Here is a 23,025-nt window from a genome sequence, read left to right as displayed (position 1 = left end):
CCAGCTCTCTGTGGTAACAATGCTTTTTGGCAATAAATCTTATACCATTGGAAAGCCTGTTTAGTTCCCTTTCAAATGGTGCCCCATTTGTAAGGAACATGCATTTGTGGGATGAGCAGCAGCGCTGAATATGTGGGTTGCGCCCATGAAAAATTTGCCAAATCTTCTCTGCCAATGCCAAACAGCTTATTCTGCCATTGACTCATTTGGTGTTTGGTTGATTGGATTATTTAAGTTTGAAGAAACAAGACATATTGGCAATTTAACAATTCATTCATTTCACAAACAGGAGCCTAAGTAGCGTGTGGAAGAACCATACACAGCCACAACAGCCTGGCACCTCCTCCTCATGCTGGTCACCAGCCTGGTCACACACTGCTGTGCGATGGCATCCCATTCTTTAACCAGCATTCAACCCGCAAGTCAGCCAACGTGGTTGTGTTGGTCACTCTGGCACGAACAGCACGTCCAAGCTGATTCCACAAGTGTTCAATGGGGTTGAGGTCAGGACTGCTGGTTGAAGAATGGGATGCCATCCCACAGCAGTGTGTGACCAGGCTGGTGACCAGCATGAGGAGGAGGTGCCAGGCTGTGTATGGTTCTTCCACACGCTACTGAGGCTCCTGTTTGTTAAATGAATTAATTATTCAATTGCCAATGTGTCTTGTTTCTTCAAACTTCAATCATCCAATCCACCAAACAAGTCAATGGCAGAATAAGCTGTTTGGCATTGGCAGAGAAGATTTGGCAAATTTTTCATGGGCGCAACCCACATACTCAGCGCTGCTGCTCATCCCACAAATGCATGTTCCTTACAAATGGGGCACCATTTGAAAGGGAACTAAACAGGCTTTCCAACGGTATAAGACTTATTGCCAAAAAGCATTGTTACCACAGAGAAATAATCTACCAAACAGAAATCTCCTTACTTTGTGTGCTAAGTTTAGCTCATGTTACTGTATTGTGTGAACAGTTAACTTCATTTAAAATTGTATGTGGCGTTTTCTTTTGCAGGGTGCAAATGTTTCACCAAGTTCCTTCCCGAGACCATTTTGCAGAGCCACCGTCTCTCCGACCTGAGCTTAGCGCCACCCAAGATGGTTGTGATTGGTTCAAAGAAATGCAAACAATCCAGAGCGTTTATTTCTCCTATCCTGGAATGTATGTATGGAGGAGCCAGACCTTACTCTGCAGCGCTGTGGAGTAAGGTTTGGCAATGCGAGACAATGTAAGACCCAACAAGCCTGTTGCTTCCATTTGTCATGTTATTAATTATTTTGCTAAGTCAGCCAATTTGATAATTTAAAGACTGTTTTCATACACTGCACTGTTCAGAAAGGAGAAAAAATGGTACTTTCGATAAAAGACTTCAGTGTGTCTTTGTGTGGTTGCATTTGTACAGTTTCACCCTAGCGAGTCCAACAGGAGGCGCACAGAAACTCTCACAAAGAACACAACCAACGCTGTCACTCTTTTTTGGCTTCAGTTAAGAGGACATGTAGTAGAAAGGTAGGTACTCATGTTGTCTGACAGGGTTGACCTTTGGCCTTACATCTGCCCAAAGAGGATGGAGAAGAGCAGGAAGATGGCATAGAGAAACAACAGGCCCAGACCCAGCCGGCGATCTAGCTTCCAGTGGTTCAGATGAACACTCGTCACCTGAAAACATAGAGACAGTGGTGAGCAAGAGCCAAAAAGATTCACCTGTATTACAGTTTTTGGATACATCTAAGAGTGAATGTAATAGAGCTGGACTGATACTGGATTTTTGAGGCCAATGTCAATATTTGAGGGTTCAAAAATCCAGTAACTATATATCACACATGCATTAATTTATTTTTTGGCCACCTGCTTGTGCAACAATCTGTAAACAGCTCAGCATGTACAGTAGTACAACACAGTACAACTGCATAGTGAAATTATTAAACCTCTAAAAACAGGATTCAAATGATTTTTTATTTCATTAAAGGCCTTAAATATTAGACAAATTTTATTAGAAACGGTTTCTGTTTTTGCCTTTTCACACTGAACTAGTGACCTAGGAGACATGCAGGTCAATAGGAAGTGTTTAATGAAGGTAAATTCTCGCTGCAGGACAGTGACATTTTTTCCCCCCATGTTCACGATGTCTTGAACTGAATTAAAATCCATTTTTAATTATTTTGCATACTGACAACAGATATTAAAACTTGTTTCCTCACCGTCAGAAACACAGATGCCAACAGAAGGACGACAGAATACACCAGTCCTTTATTATTTATGGAGACCTATGGGGTGGAAAAGCAGGTGTCACAATTTTATGAACATCTAACAGAAGTGAGAACTTAAAATATCAGTTTCTCACACACATGCAGACATCAGTAAATCACAGACAGAAGGAAAAGAAGATTGGTATTATAGGGAGATAAAGTGTATGCATACTGATGATCCGTAGTCCACCACAAGGGTACGCAAAGCCCAGGGGAAACCCAAACCCAGAAGGATGTCAAAGATATTGCTGCCTATGGAGTTAGATACTGCCATGTCCCCCATGCCTGAAAAGAGACAGGAAAAGTGACAGAGAAATGCTAAATTGAAGCCCTTGCACCACAAAGAGAGGATAGACAAAAAGACTTGGGAATTCAGAATGAGGTTTGCGCTTTTTACCTTGTCGAGCTACAATCAGACTTGCCATGCAGTCCGGCACGCTGGTCCCTGCTGCCAGGAAGGTTATGCCCATGATGTAGTCTGGGATGGCTAGTGTGAAGCTGATGATGGTGACCTGACAGAAACGTTAGGACACATCAGTGTCAAGAATGCACAGAGGGAGCATTTTAAGGTGGTATATCCTCAAATAACAACAACTCTCTGTCCTGTTAAAGCTTTCAACTGGCCTCTGTTTATCTATGCATACCAATGTATGGATGTACATTACAGCTACATTTAGTAGATGTAAAGAGTACAAGGCATGCTGTAGATTATACCTGTATTGTTGTATTAGACCAACAGCAACCTGAAGCATCTGTGATCAGTTTTTTGTCATTTTTATCATTTCAGAATTTAAGCTCACGGTCTGTCTTCACTGCATTAAGTCGTGCCTCCTTACCATCCACACCATGAGGTAGGAGAAGATGGCGATCCACAGGGTGGAGGCCACAAATGTGACCATGAACCAGCGGTGCCATCGTGGCTGAATACAGTTAGGCACAGTGCAGTAGAGCAGGAGGCCCAGAGGCCACTTGATCAGCCACTTCACCCGCGCACAGCAGCTACCTGTGAGGAGCGGGAAGCCAGTCAGAAGGGCACATGGTAGTCAAGACAATCAAGTATTTCAAAGACTTTTGTCAACCAGGGATAAGCTACCACATCAAAAAGAAAACATAAAAAAGAAAAACCACACACACACACACACACACACACACACACACAAACCCAAATCATTGCAGGTTAAATCTTACTCGCACTTTACAGCTGATCTTCCTCACCTGGTATGCGCACGGGATTGAAAATCCCATCGTCATCCTTCTCCTCCTCTGTCTGGCACACTCCGGCCCCTGGCTTGTCTCCTGACTCTGTTTCTCCTATCCCGGGTGTCCTGCCTCCGTTCTCCAGACTGCAGGACCCCATCCTCTTCAGGCTGTTGCTGGTTGATCCCCTTCGTGACCCGGGGCCAGCCTCACCGTCCTGCTGGTCCTTCGAAATCTGAATCAGCCTCTGTCTCTGTGAGAGGAGAGCGGGACGTTTTTTTGTTATAGAGCTCAGAGAAGATTGTGTTATAATGTGCGTTCCATGTGTGTCAAATACCTCACTGATGAGCATGCGTCCTGCCATGGAGAGCCTGGTGCGGGGGGAGAAGTGGGGGGTGATCATAATACGCAGGCCAGCATCAGAGAAGGACAGTTTGTGGGGGTTGAGGATGAGAAGCTCATCCACCATGATGACTGGAGAAGCCTCCTGATGATGGGCCTGGCCTGTGAAAAGGTTGTTGTAGATTAAACATGACAAATAACATTCCTTTTATTTATATACAACAGCAGCAAAGAAGAGAAGATTATTCATTATTCAAACATCTTCTGACCTTTATTGAGAAGCACCAGGGAGGTGTTGCAAGCAGAGGCATCCTCTCCCATCTTGTCGTTCTCTGATCCGAGGCAGCATGGCCCGGTGCTCCTGAGCTGACGCGTCACAAACGCCAGAAGCTGGGAGTTGAACCTGCAAACAAAGCGATACCGTTTGCTTACATCCATATGGCAATAGAGGCATGATATGTGTTTGGTCTTCTGGTAAACTTACTTCATGATTATAATGTAGATTCCATACATGGTCATGAGGAGCAGCGACTCCCACCTGCACAGCAAGTAATACATTTGTGTTAGTCCAGTCTCAAATACCACAAAGTCACACAGTCGGTGTGTGCAGTGTAAGTGAACCTCTTTTCAAAATGTCACATTAAATATAACAACTTAATCTTCAGTCCTATTTTAATCATACTCTAATGGCAGTGGTGTCTGTAATGCCTTACATCAATATAAATGTGTTAAATACAATTAATTTGTAAATATTTATGATTTATAGAGCATCTTTTTTATAGTAGTTATATAAGAATCATAGATACCTTAATGCATTGTTAAAATTGATACAGCATCTCTCCACTTCTATAAACTACATTTTTAAAAGTTGGGAATAATAGTGCAACAAACAGAATATAAGCAGATCAGTCGAGTTGTTGAATGTGTAACTTTTATGAGAAATGACTAAGAACGTTTTCTTCTGAACTTTAACTTAAAGATTTTTGCTAATTTAGTCAAGAAAATGAAATGTTATAAAGAGTTGAAACCATGTTTTAAGAGGCTTTAAGCTGGAGTCCTGTTTATATACTTCCTTTAGGAGAGCTGGATCATACAGTATTTATCCCCATAAAATACAAATACAGCACTACGTGCACTGTAAAAGATAACAGCACTAGTGAATAACACTGTTGTTTACTCCTAAAAAACTTCATCAACCTCACCCACAAACTGAACTTGTGCAAACAGCTGTTGGCAAAGTGAGCTGAGACACAAATCTGACAAAGTGTATTCAGAAGAACAGTGGTAAGGTGAAATACAGCGGGATAGCCTTGGCTTGGCACACTACGATTCAATAAACAGCCTGCCATATATCACTGATAAATCCACAGCTACAACACACATTAAAGCCATGAATAAATCTACTTTCATTAAAACCAGTGCCGCATACAACAATGGAGAGCCATTATTTTTTTTTACAAAAGGCCTCAGGTGGCTAGAACAGAAAACATCTAGGACAGGCAGCTAAGAAGCTATCAAGAGCACTAAAGGAGCGTGTTAAGAAGGAAAAGCTACACAAAAGAAATCAATTTAACAGCTAAGCTCCAAATCAATGATCATGTGTGTGAGGACAGACACGTCCTCCAGCCATATTAAACAATTAAAAGTAATTCAACCACAGATTTTAAATTGTGCTTGTTCCTCATCACCTCTACTGACTCTGAAATGAGCCGACTGGAAATATACATTTAGATCTTTTGTTATTGTCGAGTACGAATCAGAGAACAAATCAATTTAACATGTTGCAAAATCCCTGATGTTGAACTGGACACCCTCATCTTCCCGATTGTAATAACGAAATTGAAGGAGAGGGTGTTGACACCAATCAGAGCGTGAGGGAACAGAGATGAATTTGCAGATCTGTGTCAGTATAAACACAGATACTACTGTGGGAGTGCTCCTATGGAAATGTGATTATATGAAAAGTAAAAACAGAACTCAAGGTAGGTGGACTCACCAGACAACTGTGGCATCATAGATAACCTAAAGAGGGGATAAAAGAGATTCTTCAAAACCCAATGTGGAGGCGTAAAAGTTGAACAAACAATCATTTATTATTTTGACAAAATACACATCTCACCATAATGAGAGTCAATACAGCAAGGATGTAGTAGGAAGAATCTCTAAAAAGGGGCCACCACGTCAGAACCACTGTCTGTGGAGAAAAGCTATAAAAGGTCAGTGTTCGTTCACTCAAGAACAACTGCATGCAAGATTTTGGTTAAGGTTGTTCCCACCTGGCCCGCAAAGATCCCACTCAGGCCAATGATGACCAGGATGTTGAAGACGGCGGAGCCGACAATCGTGCCAACTCCAACGTCTCCTTTGGTGATGAAAACACCTGAGGGTGGGTGACAGAGGGGAGGAGAGGAAGTCAAACGTGTGCATTTGGTATTTGACTTTGTTTGATTTCAGATTAGATTAAATCTAAGATCGGTTTCTGTGGACTCTTATTTCAACAATTTACAGAGAGAAACACACACCATCCAGCTTTGTATTTGGAGTTCACTAGTCACTAATCTCCATGAAAACACCTACAAATATGGAAAATCCCTTTTGAGGTTTAATATTTGACTCTGCTGACATCTTCTGGATAATTGTAGGACTGCAGAGGTTGTGAAGGCTATTTCAAATCCCAGCATTTCTCTGCTAAAATGTTGAGAATAAGTGAAATCTAATTTTGGCATGCTTTCTCAAAACTGCCACAGCTGTTATTTGGTCGTGATTGGCTGAGCTACTAACCAATGAGAGAGGTGAAAAGCTCTGGAGCAGAGCTTCCTGCAGCCATAAATGTCGCCCCGGCCACATCTTCACTGAGCTGCAGGTTCTGAAAATTATATTTTAAAAAAACAGCTTGGAATAAAATGAGAATAATCAGATTTGGATCTGTTAAACTAAGATATGATATCTGAAGGCAGGTTGGTGCAGTCTGCTCACCTCAGATATTTTCTCAAGGGAGGGGACAAAGTAGTCGTCACAGACGATGGCCAGAGCATAGAACATGTAGATGGCCTGGATAGTACAGGTGAGCACAGATAAGAGAGTGGAGGGACACATGAACACCCTGCCTTTTTATAAAATAAATTAGTTATGTAGGTCTTGGTTTGCAATGTTGGCTTCTGCAGATTTCAGGCGATATGTGAAATACTCACACAGAGCGCATGCAGACACACAGCCCCCTTCTTCCTCTGCTCCTTGGTAAAGATGTCCTGTGGAAACTCATGGATGGCTGCGGGGGGATAGGCATGATGATAGATATGATATTATAGTATACATACATTACATACATTCATTTATTTTTCCACTCAAAAACAGCCATATTCTGCAATCTGCAAACAAAATGAAAACAGCCTAATGCTGTTTGACATCAATTTACTGAAAGAAAAAGAAAAAATACATCAGGTACAAACAGTACATGAGATAATGATGCAACAGTCTTTTAACCTGCAAGGCATTCGTTCATATTTGACGTTTGATGTAGGAATACAAAATGTTTCCCTTAAATTTTTTATTTGGAGAATAAATTACATAATTTACTTATTACCCTATTGCTTATATACAGTATTTTACCAAATACAATTATGTGCTTTGCTTTCTTCTGATTTCTGATGTACACTTATAAAGCTTCACTTTTTAAGCATTACCATTTTTAATTGCATTCCAAAATAAACTCAGATATGAAAAAGAGAAGTCATTTAAATTGTGTAATCAGCCTGTGTGTCTGCACCACACAAAAACCCACAACAACATCATCTGTCTTGCGCTGAAGAGTGAGACAGGAAGTGAGGTGAAAGTGAAACTGGCAGCTGCTTCCTGCCCTTCCTGAAGTGTAAAAGAAAAAAAAAACTGTTAATCCCTCTGTTCCCTTGACGTTACAAAAGAGAGCCTCGAGAGTGTGGTGCAGCTCCAATTTGCAACTCGGAGCCGAGCTGGATGAATTTAAACTACCAGGGAGCATGGAGCTATTAATAGCTCTTCTGCTGTGTGAGACAACAGTGGGCCGACAAGCTCACAATAAGCACAGTGCAGCCGTCATGAGGCAGCGCGCCTGCATGGAAACTGAACAACAGACTGCATGGATTAAAAGGGTCCCTTGTGATCGGGGATATGAGATTTGATCTTCGACACTGCAGTGTCAGAGAGTGAGACGAGGAGACCATATGGTCTCAAGTAGGGGGCAGTAATTTGGCTATGTTCAGTTAGAAAATGTAAATGTTAGTGCAGTAATGTTTACACATTTGTGTCTGTGCCAGAGTGCAACACCGCCTGCCTGGATGCTTATTGTGCTATAAACTTCTTTAAGTGCGTAATTTTCAAAGCCCAGAGTTGAAGTGAGTTTCTGAAGGTTGGTAATGTTTCTGTTTTCTGCTCTCTTAGGGGAAAAGAACTATTTTCTGTGTGCCAGCTGTTATTGCAGGGCAGGGCTTGTCCACTAAATCATAGAGGCTTAGCATGTAAACTTTCTGTCATCTTATCGCACAAAAGAGGCAGCCTAAATGTGTATGCATCTTCTCCAGCGGCCTCTCAAGTTGATCAGCTGTTGGACATATGTGCTCTCTCTCTGTGGCTTTATTTCTTTCACCTTCTTCTTTGCTCTCTGTGTCTCGTCTAACAGCCCTGGAAGCCTTCCAGTCTCCTTTCTGCCCCAAAACATAAACTCTCAGGTTATTCTGTCGGTGAAAACTGAGGCCTGCCTGCAGCATGTACCTCAGATGGATGCTTTTGAGGAGTTGCTCTGGTGAAGGCAGTTGCTATGCCGACACTCTCCCTGGGGGCAGCTTTTTTTTTTTTTTTTGATGGGTGGCAGTAGAAAGCCAAAGGCAAGGCGATGCCTGAACAGTGAGAAAGGGGGAGGTGAATATGTGTTTCCCATGGTTAGGGTTTATGAAAAATGAAAAAAAGAGAAGTGACAGCAGCTTTGGACCGTAATGTCTAAAAATATTTATTTTTCCTTACAAACCCTCAGGAGAGGTCTGAGAGAGCAAGGGGGGAGAACGGCATAGAGATACACAGCGTATTTCAGCATACTAGTTAACTGAAGGCTACTGGACAGGAATGTGCTTTACCGAGACTCTTTTATGTTGTGATTTCACAACACAACACCACAAACTGAAACACATAGGTTCAAGATAATCGCCGTCTGCAACTTCCCAAATCAGGGATTTAAGCCAGATGTGCCTTCATCTTGATAAAGTCAGTCGTTTTGTAATCAGAGGTCGAGCTGCGATGTTGATGTGCTGTTCCTCTGACAGTACAAGTGCATCTGTACTCAGACCTCTAACATCACTTCTCTCTGTGCGGTGTCTTTTTAATGCCAGAATCATGAAATTCTCCCATACTGTAACTCTTTCACCTTTGATCCAGTTGTGTCTTCCCAGCAGCTCTTTGTTTCATTCCTACACAAGCTGAAGGGCTATTTAAAAAAAAAAGAGTAAATAGCTCCGTACATTTCCTCAACCTCCTCACATTTAATGCACATAAACCGATGTTATAAAACATGAAGGACATAACAGACGGAGGGCAAATGTGAAGCTTTAATAAACTGGTTAAAACATTGATCTATGTTATCAATTACAAATACAATTAACGCCAAAATCAAAAACGTATTTAAAAGATGTGTAGAACGCTAGATCACTGACCTACTCTTAAAAGACAAAGATCTGAATTCATCATTTGGAAAAATGCTAGGAAGCGTTTTAGGTCCATTAGCAATAAATTGTTTTAATTCAAAGTATTAAAAATACTTTCCTTTATCCCCGCAAACATGAATTAAATTAAATGGCTTTCCACTAAGAAGTGCATGAAATGCAAAACTCAAAAAGGCACACTGATGCATACAGTATGCTGTAGGAGTGTAGTGGCATCAGAACGTTCTGAGGAGAGTCCTTTCTGAGAATTACAGACAATTTGAATATCAAGAGTTTTCTTTTGTCCTGAATTGTGTATATTAGGTGTGACCACCATCTATTCTATCCCTGTTAACTAAAAAAAGTGATATTAGAATATCTTGAAAGCCATTTTAAGAATTAAACTTGAACTTGCACATAGTATTAATGGTGCGTTTGATGTGTTTAACGCAAAGTGGATTACAGTTTAATGTAATTTACTTGATATGTTGCCCAACAGCTGTTGTTATTTTTAGTCTGGAAGAACAGTGAATATAATATAATTAACAGTCTGGGTCTAGGGTAGGGCTGGGAATTGTAATTTGTTTTTCATTCTGTTTCTCTTGTGCGTCATTAATTTACTCAAACTTTTGTTGTGATATCTAAGACATCATGCTGGCTTAACTTAATGTCTACCTGCTAACTAGCAGATATGGTAGATTATTCTGTACAGCAATGAAAAGACTGATACATTATAACAGAAAATAACACTGAACAACAATCTTATATAATAACTTCACAGCATTATAAAATCCAGGCACATAGTAAAATTAGTTTGTCAAGAAGCAAAGTGTAAATTTACCCCTAATGCATCTGCACTTATTGTCTGCCATATAAAAGTGTATAAGTTCTTAGTTGAATCCACTACAACATTTTCAACAATAACAAAACACTGTGGCCTATTTTAAACTGCAGCAATGCATGTAGAGCTGGGTTAAAATAACCAATCTTTGATTGAGTGATCCGATATTGATTAATAAAATCCTGAAATCGGTCTTTTTTTCATCGTTTACCATGGTATAGTTGTTTTACAAGAATGTTCTTCAACATACTCTCTGGCTGTAGTCTACAGTTGCACTATATTGTGTTGACGTCTGCTGTAATTTGTTAATGAAAGAACTTTAAACAAACTTTTTGGGGGTCATTTCTTAATGCTAACATTAACCTGATGCATTATAAAAAATATTTGAGGGTTGCTTCTTGCTTGTACAATTTACAGCATAAGTTCTGTGAGAATCTTTTTTATATCCAAGCAAAATTGGTATTGTAACTGATTTTCCCTAACCTAATTGATATTTAATCTGAAATGTAATCAAAGCAAATCGTTGGTGATTCCCAGCCATAAATGCATCAACCAGTTACTAGTTTATTTTTTTCATTTTGATCACATATTAATGTCAGCAAACTTTAGCAAATGCAGCATGGTTTTTGCTAAATCCAAAAGGGTTCTGTCTTTTTTAAACTGAAATCTGGTTATGTTGCACTGTTATGGTTGCTGAGTACAGATGACAGTTTCTTTCTATTTTATTCGAGTCCAGATCAATAAAGCCTGTGCAGCAGATTAGATCTTCAAGTATACTGTAAGTTCAATGCCGAGAAAATTCTTCAGAAGGCACAGGAAGTGAAAGCAGTGCTGATGTGAGGAACAGAGCTCTCTCTGAGTCACTCCGCTGCAGGGGGCTTCAGTGTAGCTGAATGAAGGAGCAGTGGGTGGTGCAGAGTAATGTTATTGATCTGAGAGTCTGCAGAGCGTTCTGGAGTTAAGCTAAGGTATCGACGTATCATGGATTAACCAAACTGGCATTGGAGTATCGAGCATGCATGCACACATGTTCACACATATACACACACACACACACACACACACACACCTCTGCAACAAGCCTGCATTTCATTCATTTCATTTAAATCTTTAATGTAAATTCAATTATGAATTTGTTCTTTGATTTGCTTTCCTTTGAGGCAGTTTAAATAGGACGCTGATGAACCGCACCAACCATCTCGCCTATCAATAAAAACACTAAACATTATGTGTGACAAAAGTGCTCATACAACACCATCCATTATTATAGCTAAATATATCATAGTAAAATCTAAAGTCAAAGGAAATTACCTCTCTTTAATGACAATCAAGACTTATGATCAGCCTTAACCTCTGCCCTTTATTCCTTAAATGTTGAGTCATTTTTGTGGACAGAAAGTAAAGAAGAATGAACAAAATGATCCAACAGTATTCAGCTTCAACATTTCCAAAACTTCACTTGGCTACAAATAATAGTCACATTAACTGCTGTTTGCTTTGTGTGGCATCCATAATCTGACTGCCCTGATAAAAGTCCAAGATCATTTGAAGACAATTTCTGTTAGTTTATCTGTCAGCTTCTCTTTCTCAACTCTTTCCTAAAAACCCTCAAATATGGCTGTGGAAAAATACTATTCTCAGCCGAATAGCAACATAACAAGCTTGCCAAAATAAACAACATAACAAGCCTCAACGACACACACAGTATGAGCCATTTACATCATTTAGATTCACCACCACCCCCTCTCCTCATGGTCTATTTTTAGTTCTTTAGGACTTCCAGTGCTTGAAAGACAGAATTGTCTGGGTTCCAAAATGTAGCATTCAGTTGCCTAGCAACAACAGCCTCAGAGGCTTGTCAGCTGAAGGCGGGTCACACCGTCTCCATCTTGTTAAGCAGCGGAGGGATGAAAAGAGAGAAAGAGTCTGGGGCTAGGCGTTACTGTGCAATCCCCAAGATAATATCCCCCAAGGTCCAGGGCAGGCTTTTTAATCATACTACAGATTATGCAATCACTGTCAGGCAGCCGAGGAAGAGGGCGGCAACCTGAGCCTGGAGCCGTGGTCACTAGTGTGTCTTATACTACTTGTCCAGCCCTTTGTTTGCCTGCTCGTCTCCAGCGTATTACCACAGTGAAGTATCTGCCCGCAGTTTGCTTGTGTCTTTGTAAGAGATAATGAGGGAGATCTGTTTGCAGCCAAGAACTCAATAAAGGTTAAGTGTGTTATCGGGTAGCAAAACACGAATTGCTGAATAGAGCAAATGGAGCACTGGTAGAAAGAGACACTGGGTCTCATTTTCTCTCTCAAGGATGGACAAAAAACACCTCTATTGTAATGTAATGTCACAGAAGAAGACATGCAGGGACAATGAGATGCTTGTAATGTGTGAATTTACTTCAAGTGCCAGATCAATTGTCCCTGATGACTCAGTGTTTGTGCACCTCTCAAATGTAAGCTCTCAAAATATATAACCAATAAATTACTTGTAATGTCACTGAGCTGTGGAATTATTCTTCCCGATAAGATTATCAGGAGCTAGAACCGCCATATACCTATTTAGGATTAAAAATGGCTTAGAGGTTTGGTGATAAAATGTTGCTTGAATTCAAGGCTACACCTCTAAAATAAATGCATTATTTAGTCAAATCATTTTAAGTCAAACCTTTCATACAGAAGAATAGCCAGTGTCAGATGCACATAAATTATTTTGCAAATAATTTAGGATGCCCTGACATGATAATTGTTCCCAACTGCTGTGACAAACAAAATATATTTGAAAAGTTCTGGGAAGTCTCTAAGACACATCCTTGCATGCAGGAGATGTCATGAAAGCGTGTTTCACTCAAATCTATTTTTAAAAAGGTTAAAATGATTCATTGTGTGCAGGTTTATTTTTAGGTTGCACCCCCTCAGTAGGCAGAGTACATTTAAGGTGGTATTTTGAAGTGTGGTCTGAAAAGGCCATTTGCATGCTATATTATTAGCATAACATGATTTGCATAAATTTCTGTGAGATTACAATAATCATGCAGTTTGCACACAATACATATTTTGTGACTGACAGCCTATTATTAGCACCGCCAGAGAGTAAATGCAGATGATGTGAAGATACAGAATTGTATTCTTTCAGTAAGGTAAAAGATTTTTCATTGTGCGGCAGTGTTATTTTATCTACTCTGTGCTATTCGCTAAAGAGATTTCCTCTTCAATCTGAATTTTTATCATAAAACTGTCAGCTGTGATGAATGTGACTCATGTCAGCCAGCCATCTAATCAGCCTGGGAACCAGAGAAACGACGAGAAAAGTGTAATTATTGCTGTCGATTGGCTGCAAGTCTCAGTGATAATAAGGAGCAGTTTGAATCTGTCCAAACTATTTAGGGTGCAGCCAAACTCAGGAAGCAATGGAAGGTAACTTGGTGCCTGTTAAAGACAGAATACCTTAGAAAATCTAAACTGACTTTCACTCTGGTAGCTTCCTCTTGTGTGCTCAGTCTGTCTCCTTGAGTCCATCGGTGCGCAAGCGTGACACTGACTACACACTCCTGACAACTGACACAATGCCGCATGACCTTTCAGTTCCCCTGCAGGGGAGAGGCAGAAATCTCTGGTACACTCTACCTTTACCTGCATATACCACACACACACACACACACACACACACACACACACACACACACACACGTATAAACATCACTAAACCGCTTTGAACTCCCTACATTTTCAAAACACGAAGCCCATCTTCAACAATGTTTTCTTGGTCTTAATAATTCAAACAATGATTAAAACACGTTTTCTTCATACATGTAGGGAACATAGTCCTAAATTAGGTGATGTAAGAACTTGCGAACATCAGAACATTCACAGGATTTTCCATTTTTTCTGTCAATGGGTTTCCTTAAAAGCTACCAAGCGGATCAGTCTAGGTGGTATAATGCACCTTAACGCTGGTTTCCAACCACCATAAAGCAACCTCAGGGCACTCAGTCAGTCAGACAGCACAGATGGCAGCAAGTGAGAGGTGGATGGCAAGATAGGGAGAAAAATAGGTCAGAAACTGAGGTTTAAAAACCGAAAGCAAATTGCTTTGATATTCTGCTCAAAATGATACTATAACTTTAACCTAAGATAATTTGCGGCAGGTTGCCCCTAATCTTTGGTAGCTAGTAACCCTGAAACCACAGAGCCCCCCACATAGCAAATCCCAATTTAACCCCTGGATACATACACTGTGATAGAAGATGTTATCCATATCACCCACCCCTACACTGAACAATAAGGAAGTGTTGCAGACAGTCTGGGAGAGTTTGCTGGTTTGACCTAGAGGAACAGACGACATCTATCCAGGTAAAGAAGAATGACTCACCTGCTCGGGGTTGATCTATGCTCTGGTTGTCTGACTCCTGCATCAGCCGGCGAGTCCATCGCAGCTCCCCACCGTTCAAACCTGGCCGAAACCCAGAAGACTCTGTCTCTGTTACAAAACAACACCAGAGTAATTTTAAACACTTGAAAGACCTCACACACTCCAAGAACTAAGCCTATGTGCTGTGATTTAGGGATGGACTAACTATGGTTTTCATTACTGGTTAATATGTGGATAATTCTTCGGTTTGATTGTTTAGTCAATGAAATGTAGAGCTGAAACAATCAGTCAATAAAACTGAAAATAATGCAACTATTTTGATAATTGCTTGATGGTTTTTAGTCATTATTCAAGAAAAGATGGGAGGATTAGCTACTTTTCTTTGACTATATGAAAGTAAATCTTCGGGCTTTGGACTGTTTTTGTAACAAAACTAGGCATTTGAAGACGTTAGATTGGGCTTTAGTAAATTGTGATCGTTTCACTATTTTCCAAATGATTAATCAATTATTTAAGAAAATAGGTTGCAGTCCAAATAAAAAATGAAAAAGTCTATCACAGTTTCCAAGAGCCCATGGTTATGTCTTATAACTGCTTTGTCCAACCAACCGTGTAAAACCCCAAAAGTAGAAAGTCCTCAAATGTGAGAAAATGGAACCAGTGATTTCATTGGCCTTTTTGTTTAATAAATAATTTAAAACAATTTCATCAAAATTGTTTTTTTCAGCTCTACTTTGTTTTTTTCAAAGAACCTCCAACTTAATTATAATAACCAAATAATATTTTTTCTTATTTCGATTAAATAAAAGAAAATGTTGACTTGTCCAAAGTATTGTTACTGCCGCTTTCTTTGTCCATGGAGTAATTGTCTCCAGTTATTCTTCTGTTACGTGCCAACTCAACAGACTGTAGTTTCATGTTTCTGGCTCAGGGAGAAAGCTGCATGTTCAGTAATTCAGTGATGCTGTCCTGAGCTATCAGCACTGAAATGTGTATGCTGTGTATTACAGCTCTGTATTTCATTCCTCAATAGCTAATCTCTGTGTGGCTTTGAGTTTTTATGACTTTACTACAGCGACAGGCAAAGAATTCCCCACAGATACATCTGCCTCATCATCTCTCCTATGGGGGAAAGAAATACAGACATGCCCCACCACAGAGATTTTTCCACTTTTGCAGAGAAGATAGTGAGGCCGTTATCATTATGCTTTGTACTACACTGTCCTTTTATTTACAAGGCAGCTTGTTGTCTGTCTGATGCATTTGGTGATTGCCAGGCGCTGTAGTGTCTCTTTGTACCTTACAGCTCAATGAGTCCATTTCACGAGTCGTGGCTGAGAGGAGACGTGAAGGCTTTCATGTTGAGGCATCAAGAGGAGCTTGACTCGTATGAAATTCAAATGGGTTTCTGTCACAGATGGCTCTGCACCATTTTCACACTTACAGTATACCATCAAGTCTCTAACAACTAAACCACATCTTGTCTCATTCGAAAAAGGAGAGATAAAAATGGGATGCTTATTATATTTGTTTTCCAGATTCAGATTTTATTAACTCAACAATCTTAGCACATATAAACAACATATGAATTACAAAACTGATTAGTGCTTAAACGTTCAGTTGATTAATTAATTAGGCAATTAACAGAAAATGAATCCAAAAATGAAAAGAATTCTCCGGTTCCAAGTTCTCATAAGTACGTTAATAAGCACTGGCTGTCAGCAGGAATAAAGTGCAACATACATAAGGACTTATACAAAATGTAAAACATTCTTCAAGGCACTTAATTGACATCTTACTAATTACTTAATCTGAAAATAGACTGCTTAAAAATACTTTTAAATCCTTATACTTTATTCTTGCGTTCGTAAATTTAATCTGCATGAGATAATTGTCTCCCAGACAGTTTTCATTATAAAAGTTAGACTCTCTGATTCCTTTCCAAGCCTTTATACTGTATCTTCCAGTAAGTTTGAGGGTTCTGGTGATGCTAACGCTACACAGCGTTTCCCTCAGGAAATTGTTTAGCTGAGGTGGTAAACCACCCAGATCTTGGCGCCTCTCGTCGTGTGATCAATGTTAGATGACAGCCGCCCTGAACAACAGCCACACTTATGAAATATGGCATTTGCTGTATCAAATAGCCAGTTTGCCCTTTTCCCTTAGAATGGAATTTCATAAAAGTGCATTAAGGTGGCCCACCTCTGCTTACAGCTACAAAAATGTGTTTAAATTGGACATAAAGATCTGTACATCACACACTGTCTTCACTCTGACCCTGAGCTTTGTACTGAAGTTGCTTATAATTTAGGTGATCCATAGTGTTTAAACTTTACTGTTACAGTGATTGTTCCTCTAGATAAGACTGTCTGCTAAAGGCTTAAAATGTAAATATAAAGGAAAGAGGTTACAGAAGGATCAGTGATGAAAGCTGAAGGAACATAAAATGTGTTTGTATGGAAATATCCTAATCCTGCTACCGCATGCTTCAACATAAACATGCTGGTTGAGTGCAAAAAGTTAATACCATAATTCATATTTCCTCTCTTTACACATCAGTATAATAGTGCAGACTGTGGGGAACCTCCAAGCCAAATGCTTATGTTGTGACATTTATTCATGATTTTATTTTGTCTTAAGGCAGTAAAGATTTCAAAAGCACATGAATTAATCTTGCTGCAACACATGCTGAACACTGCTGCAAATCTTTAAACAGCACCTATTTGATTTTTACAAGACCTAGAAGACGAAGTCCTCCTTTAAAACATGAAAGTCCAAAGCCATACACTATTATCTGTTCCCTTCAGGAAAGACAAACCAGTGGTGCCTCCTTCAGCAGAAACAAGACATTTGATCCCGTCAATCACACATCAACCGGAAAGACCGGCTTCCTCAGGTCTTTCCCCAAACAGGTTTACTGCCTCCACAGAAAATGTCTGACTGTGAAATCCTTAACAGTAGCAATGTGCTAAGTATGGCTGCCACTGAAGCCTAAGTCTTTGGATATTACTTTATAAAAAACAATATTTACATTTCAGTCCAACACTCCAACACTAGATAACTAACTAACTCGTCCATATCTCCACTGACATTCAGACTGAACATTGAGGAAGTGTCATGTTGCAGAGCTGATGAACTTTTGATTTGATCTTAAATGGGAGCTAAACCACAGTTATATAAATGTCTGAGCATAGACAAGTTCAAAAGCCCCAGTGTGGAGCAAAGCTCAAATAAGGATTATGTCATAAGTGCAAGTTTTCTCCCATAAAAGATGCAAAACTCGTGAAACTGTTGATATCAACTGCAGTTTGATTGCAATAACCCTATGTACAGTTCTGGGGTCTCATTTATCTCATTTCTCATTTATCATCTCATTTATAAATGTGGCGTGCGCACATTTTCAGCCCTGTTTTGTGCGTGCACTTCCCACACAAAGGTTTTGATTTATAAAAAACAAACTTGATGGCAGAATGTGCACATGTGTACGCACATTTTGGAGACAATGGGAATTGGCGACGCAGATGGTGAAGTGGTGAAATGAAGTCAGACTGCAGAAAGTACATATGGGAATAACGATTACTCTTAATATTTTCAAGTATTGATGCCTCACGCACATTTTTTCACTCCATATCATCCACGTTATCATGAAGATTATATCCAGCAGTGTTATTTGCACTTGTACTGAGTTAGAATTGTTCCATAAACACCTTGTAAAATCCGACTCAAATCTTAATAAAAAATTGTTCTTAATGTTTAATCTGCGCTGTCTCACCGTCACATTGTCCGCTACGGAGCGCAGGAGGAGGAGATGGCCCGATTCCATGGAATACAGGATAGCATCAAATACCCTACCATTAGATAACGGCAGAACACAGTGTAAATAATAAATATCTGTGTATATCATCAAATGTCAAAGTCTGGAAATACAGCCGTTAAGCTCTCGCACAATTGTTACACTTAACGTCCTTGTTATCGGTCCGAACTTTAATACTGTTCGTGACAAAACCTGCATGAAGAAAAGTGTGTTTTGCCTATTACACTTTCATCTTTAAATTGTATCTTGGGTTGGGGGATACCACTAGTTGATACTGTGATTTTGGCAAGGTGTTAACAATCACAAATTGTTGTAAATATAATGCGGTGACCCCCGTGCGTAATGCTGCATGATGGCACTGCTGGCCCTGCAGGAGGACTAAGGTAATGGAAGAAACAGGAGAGACAGGGACCACGACGATGACTAGGGATTTAAATTCCCTAAAGCTGTGCTCTTGGATCTATGTACTGAATTGGGTCCAGTAGAGAGGGCAACGCGCCGGAAACGTGCCATCCCGGTCCAAATACAGGTCCTCGCCACTCTGAGGGAAATGGCAGACAGCTAAGTGTTTTTTATATAAATATTATATAATTTTCACCTTTATCACTAAGGCTTATTTGGATATAATATAGCGTTCTGTTAAATCTAGGTCTGGTATATCAAAGCTGTGCCCGAGTGCCAAAATGCCTGCCGTTTTGGACGTATTATTAATATAGGTAGTCTATAGATCAGGTTTCCCTACACTGCGAGAACAGGCCGAAATTATAATTCAATTTGCAGCAATTCCCGAACGTCTGAGAAGTTTTTAGCTTTTTCCCCGCACACCAGTCGTCAAGATTAGGCATAAAGAACAACTTCCAGGGTCATTAACATACTGATCAGCATTCATGAGGTGTTTTGCATTGACTATTTATGGTTAAAAATGGGCCTGTACAGGGTGGGATAAGAGGCTGATTCACGTACGCATACTTGTGGGTAATCTGTGATTTATAAAGGGAACATTGCTTACAGATGTGCGTACGCACGGTTTTATAAATCAGTTTTTTCTTTTGGACGTACGTACACTTTTAGTAAGGATCCTACGCACAGTTTTATAAATGAGACCCCTGATGCTTTAAGTGATCAAAAGTGGCTACACACAATTGGTCATCTCTTCTTACTTTGGAAAGTTCTTAATTTAAATGTAACAATTTCTATTTTTGGGAACAGCTACTATGGCTTGATTCAACTTTTCCATTACCAATACTGATACCACAACATTGTTTTAGTAAGAGATACAATACAATCATGTGGCCAATTTTCCAATAATTCTGATGAAATTAGAAATACATGTGTGTAGAAAAACGAGTCAAATTGATGCAATGTATCACATATGCAATGTGTACGTAAAAAGGTTGCAGACCCCTAATCTAGTCTTTCAGTTTAGTCTCGCCACTCTCATCCACCACGTTTCCTGTCGTAACAGGCAGCAGCTACAGCTGATAAACTGACTGTATACTTCATGTATGGGCAGACACATTAGTGACTAGTTGGTAAACATAGTTGAGCATTTAGCAGCTAAACAGCCAGATATTTTCCCTCAGGATATGGTAGAGACCAAAACAGAGCTAAAAGGAGAGTGAATATTAAACTTTCATCAGAAGCACAAAAACACAACTTTGTTTCTGTCGTAAGGATCAAATCCCAAGGTTTGCAAACATGGGAATGGTTGGTCATTTTCAGCATAGAAATGTGTTTAATTTACACGTAGTTAGACACCCCCCCTGATTGGTGCATCTGAACAGGGAGCTGTTCTACACTACAGGCTGTAGGTGGTGTCAGAGGAGCCAGATTTTTTTTTTTTAATTACCTGCTTCATGTAGTTCTACTCGAACATAGGCAAATATGACAGAAAGTCGTACCTACTGCACCTTTAATTGCTTCCAACAATGTTTGTTGCTTCTGCAATTTTTTCTAATTGGAGAATGATGTTGCCTTTACAACTCCAGCAAAATAAATAAATTTGTCATCAAGCTGGTGGAGTTATTGTAATATATTTTTCCGATATCCAATCTAATGGTTTTTGCCAGACTCAGTCAAATGTTGATAGTATTTATCAGCACATCCATAAATGGTTCTACAAGCAGTTGTATTCAGCATGCTACAGTGTGTAATATTTTCCAAGCATTGTGAGAGTAACCTGCCTGTCGTCATTACAAACAGCAGAACACATGCCTTGCCCTGTGCTTTTATATGGTTTGAGTTGAGCGGCCTTGATCTCGATTCAAAAAACCTCTTCTGGTTAATAGCACACTCATAATTTAAAGGTGAAGTATAAATATTAATGACACAGCTCATTCACCGGGATACTAGGGTGAAACCTAAATGTAAATCAAACAGATAGAACAAAGCGCACACCACCACAACACATTCATATCATTATAATGCACATAGGAGAGAACGACGCTGTCTGTGCTGAAGCCACTGATGAGAGTGTGTGACAGTGTGCGACAACATCAGCAAAGGTGATGGGAAGATAATGAGCTAGGTGGAGATGCCTTAAGGTGCACTGATGCAAAATGAGACATAACATCTAATGTAGAAAAAAATAACCTCATTCTAACCATTACTGATGTGACTGAAACAGTGCATAATGTTATAGAGGTTGATGATTTTAAGGAAAAGAAGTGTAGTGAAAGAGGTGGGTGTCAATCTGATGTTTTGTTTTATTGTGGTATGAATAGAATTAAATGGCAGTTACTGTAAACAATTCAAGACAAATTGATCTATTATTTATCGACATTAAACAGCAATCTATTTCCAATGAAAAACACATTTTTAGCTACAGTGATAACATGGGAAAAGGCAGAAATTAAAAGGGCAGGCACTAAAAACAAAACCTTAACATGCCCAGTCATACACAGTATTTCTTCTGAGATGATTAATGGTCAATCTTCAGTAAACTATAACTGAACTTATCCCCAATGATTGGATTTATACATGCCATGATTTCTGTCTGCTTTATGTAATCAACAAACTGTCACCTTCCTGCAGTATGAGCGGAGTACTTCAGGGCCAGAGGGACAGAAGCTGGGAGACTGTTAGCAGTCATGTTAGAAACTACTGAAATAAGATTTAAATATTCAGAACAGTGATTCAGCTGTCTGACATGTGTCATTGTTTGTTAGTATGAAGACAATATTTTGCCTTAAAAAATAGCACAACGCTGGACAGTAATTAGAATTGTACTGTGAACTATTGTACCAGCATTCTTTCTTATTTAGACAATTATATGTTATGTCTATTTTAACTCTGCTTGAAATACATTTGGATGAAGAATGCAGCACCTGTCTACAGTCACACTTCTACACCAGGCAGAGACTGCATATAAATACTGTATATATCTTCATATTTTGATCCATATAAAAAGAGACTTTTAGATCCATGGATAAGAGGAAGGGGAAGTATATTTATCTTTGCTCATAATGAAGACAAAGCACTACATGTTGAGCTCCGTGTACATGGATTATGCAGCATGTTCTACTAGTTTAACGAATGTAGCCCTTTGTTGAGAAAATAATTGGATATATGGATGTATTATAATGTGTAAAAAATATTTTACAATTTCCTTTCCTTTTGATTGGACCCTTTGTTTTTATTCTAATACATGAAACTGATCTAAAATATAGGCTACTGATGGCTGCATTATCTCTCTTCAGGGCAAAAAAATGAATCAAATTCATATAAAATTCAGCAGTGATTAATATTTACACTGTGTTTAGGCTACTCATCAATAAGTGCAGCATGTTTTAGACTGGGTTTTCATATATTGATGCAATAATAAATTCCACTGTGTATCTAAATAATGTCCATAGGATTATAATCATTGTGCACGCACGCGTAACCTGTATGTCTCACCTGGTGCCTGGATGACCTGTGCGAGCCAAATGACGGCGACCAGCCCGACTCCACAGCAGCATAACCGCTGGAAGGGCCGCCGGTGCCTCGCTGCTGCTCTCATTCCTCAGTCGGCCGCATATCCACCAAAAACATCTGTTGCTTTCTTTCTTACACTTGTTTCACACTTTCTCTGCACCAGCAAACGACTTCTCAGCCAACTTGTGTCAAAAAAAATCCCAGCAATGAAAAGCCTAGTTTCCCCCTCTAGACTCAGAGCAGACGCTTTGCTGGTTCACTCCGCCAAACCTCCGGGTCGCACATATCGAGTAAAAGCGTAAAACAACTTTCTGCGTTCATGTGTAGGCTACAGTCTGAAAGGTCGACAGCAGATCCCACAGTGAGGCGCAGCAACAGGAGGCGACAAGCTCTGAGCTCTGTGTGCCTTCTCTCTCTCTCTCTCTCTCTCTCTCTCTCTCTCTCTCTCTCTCTCTCTCTCTCTCTCTCTCTCTCTCTCTCTCTCTCTCTCTCTCTCTCTCTGTGTACCCCCTGTGTGGCCAGCAGGCGGCGACAAACTCAAGACTCCTTGTTCAAAGGAAATGGACAGAAATGTTTGCGACACCTTGGCCTAAAATACGCGCCTTTTTGAGCTTGTGGGTCCCCTGCTGAGA

The 23,025-nt window shown here is 39.8% G+C and overlaps 1 protein-coding gene across 1 annotated transcript; it reads right to left on the bottom strand.

The window, feature by feature from the left end:
• Positions 1-998: 998 nt before the first annotated feature.
• LOC116064731 (sodium/potassium/calcium exchanger 3) lies at positions 999-22,804 on the bottom strand. The gene is made up of 17 exons (XM_036008678.1): positions 22,376-22,804; positions 14,665-14,772; positions 6,980-7,056; positions 6,765-6,839; positions 6,570-6,654; positions 6,065-6,168; positions 5,908-5,982; positions 5,785-5,810; positions 4,273-4,326; positions 4,058-4,191; positions 3,784-3,950; positions 3,465-3,699; positions 3,086-3,252; positions 2,647-2,761; positions 2,422-2,534; positions 2,202-2,267; positions 999-1,659 (listed from the first exon to the last, which is right to left on the bottom strand). Exons 1-17 carry the CDS (start codon positions 22,476-22,478, stop codon positions 1,549-1,551), a joined length of 1,815 nt encoding a protein of 604 aa, XP_035864571.1. The 5' UTR covers positions 22,479-22,804; the 3' UTR covers positions 999-1,548.
• Positions 22,805-23,025: the final 221 nt, after the last annotated feature.

This window comes from Sander lucioperca, chromosome 13 (genome assembly GCF_008315115.2).
Source record: "Sander lucioperca isolate FBNREF2018 chromosome 13, SLUC_FBN_1.2, whole genome shotgun sequence".
Taxonomy (NCBI): domain Eukaryota; kingdom Metazoa; phylum Chordata; class Actinopteri; order Perciformes; family Percidae; genus Sander; species Sander lucioperca.
This window is presented reverse-complemented; position numbering and strand designations above follow the sequence as displayed.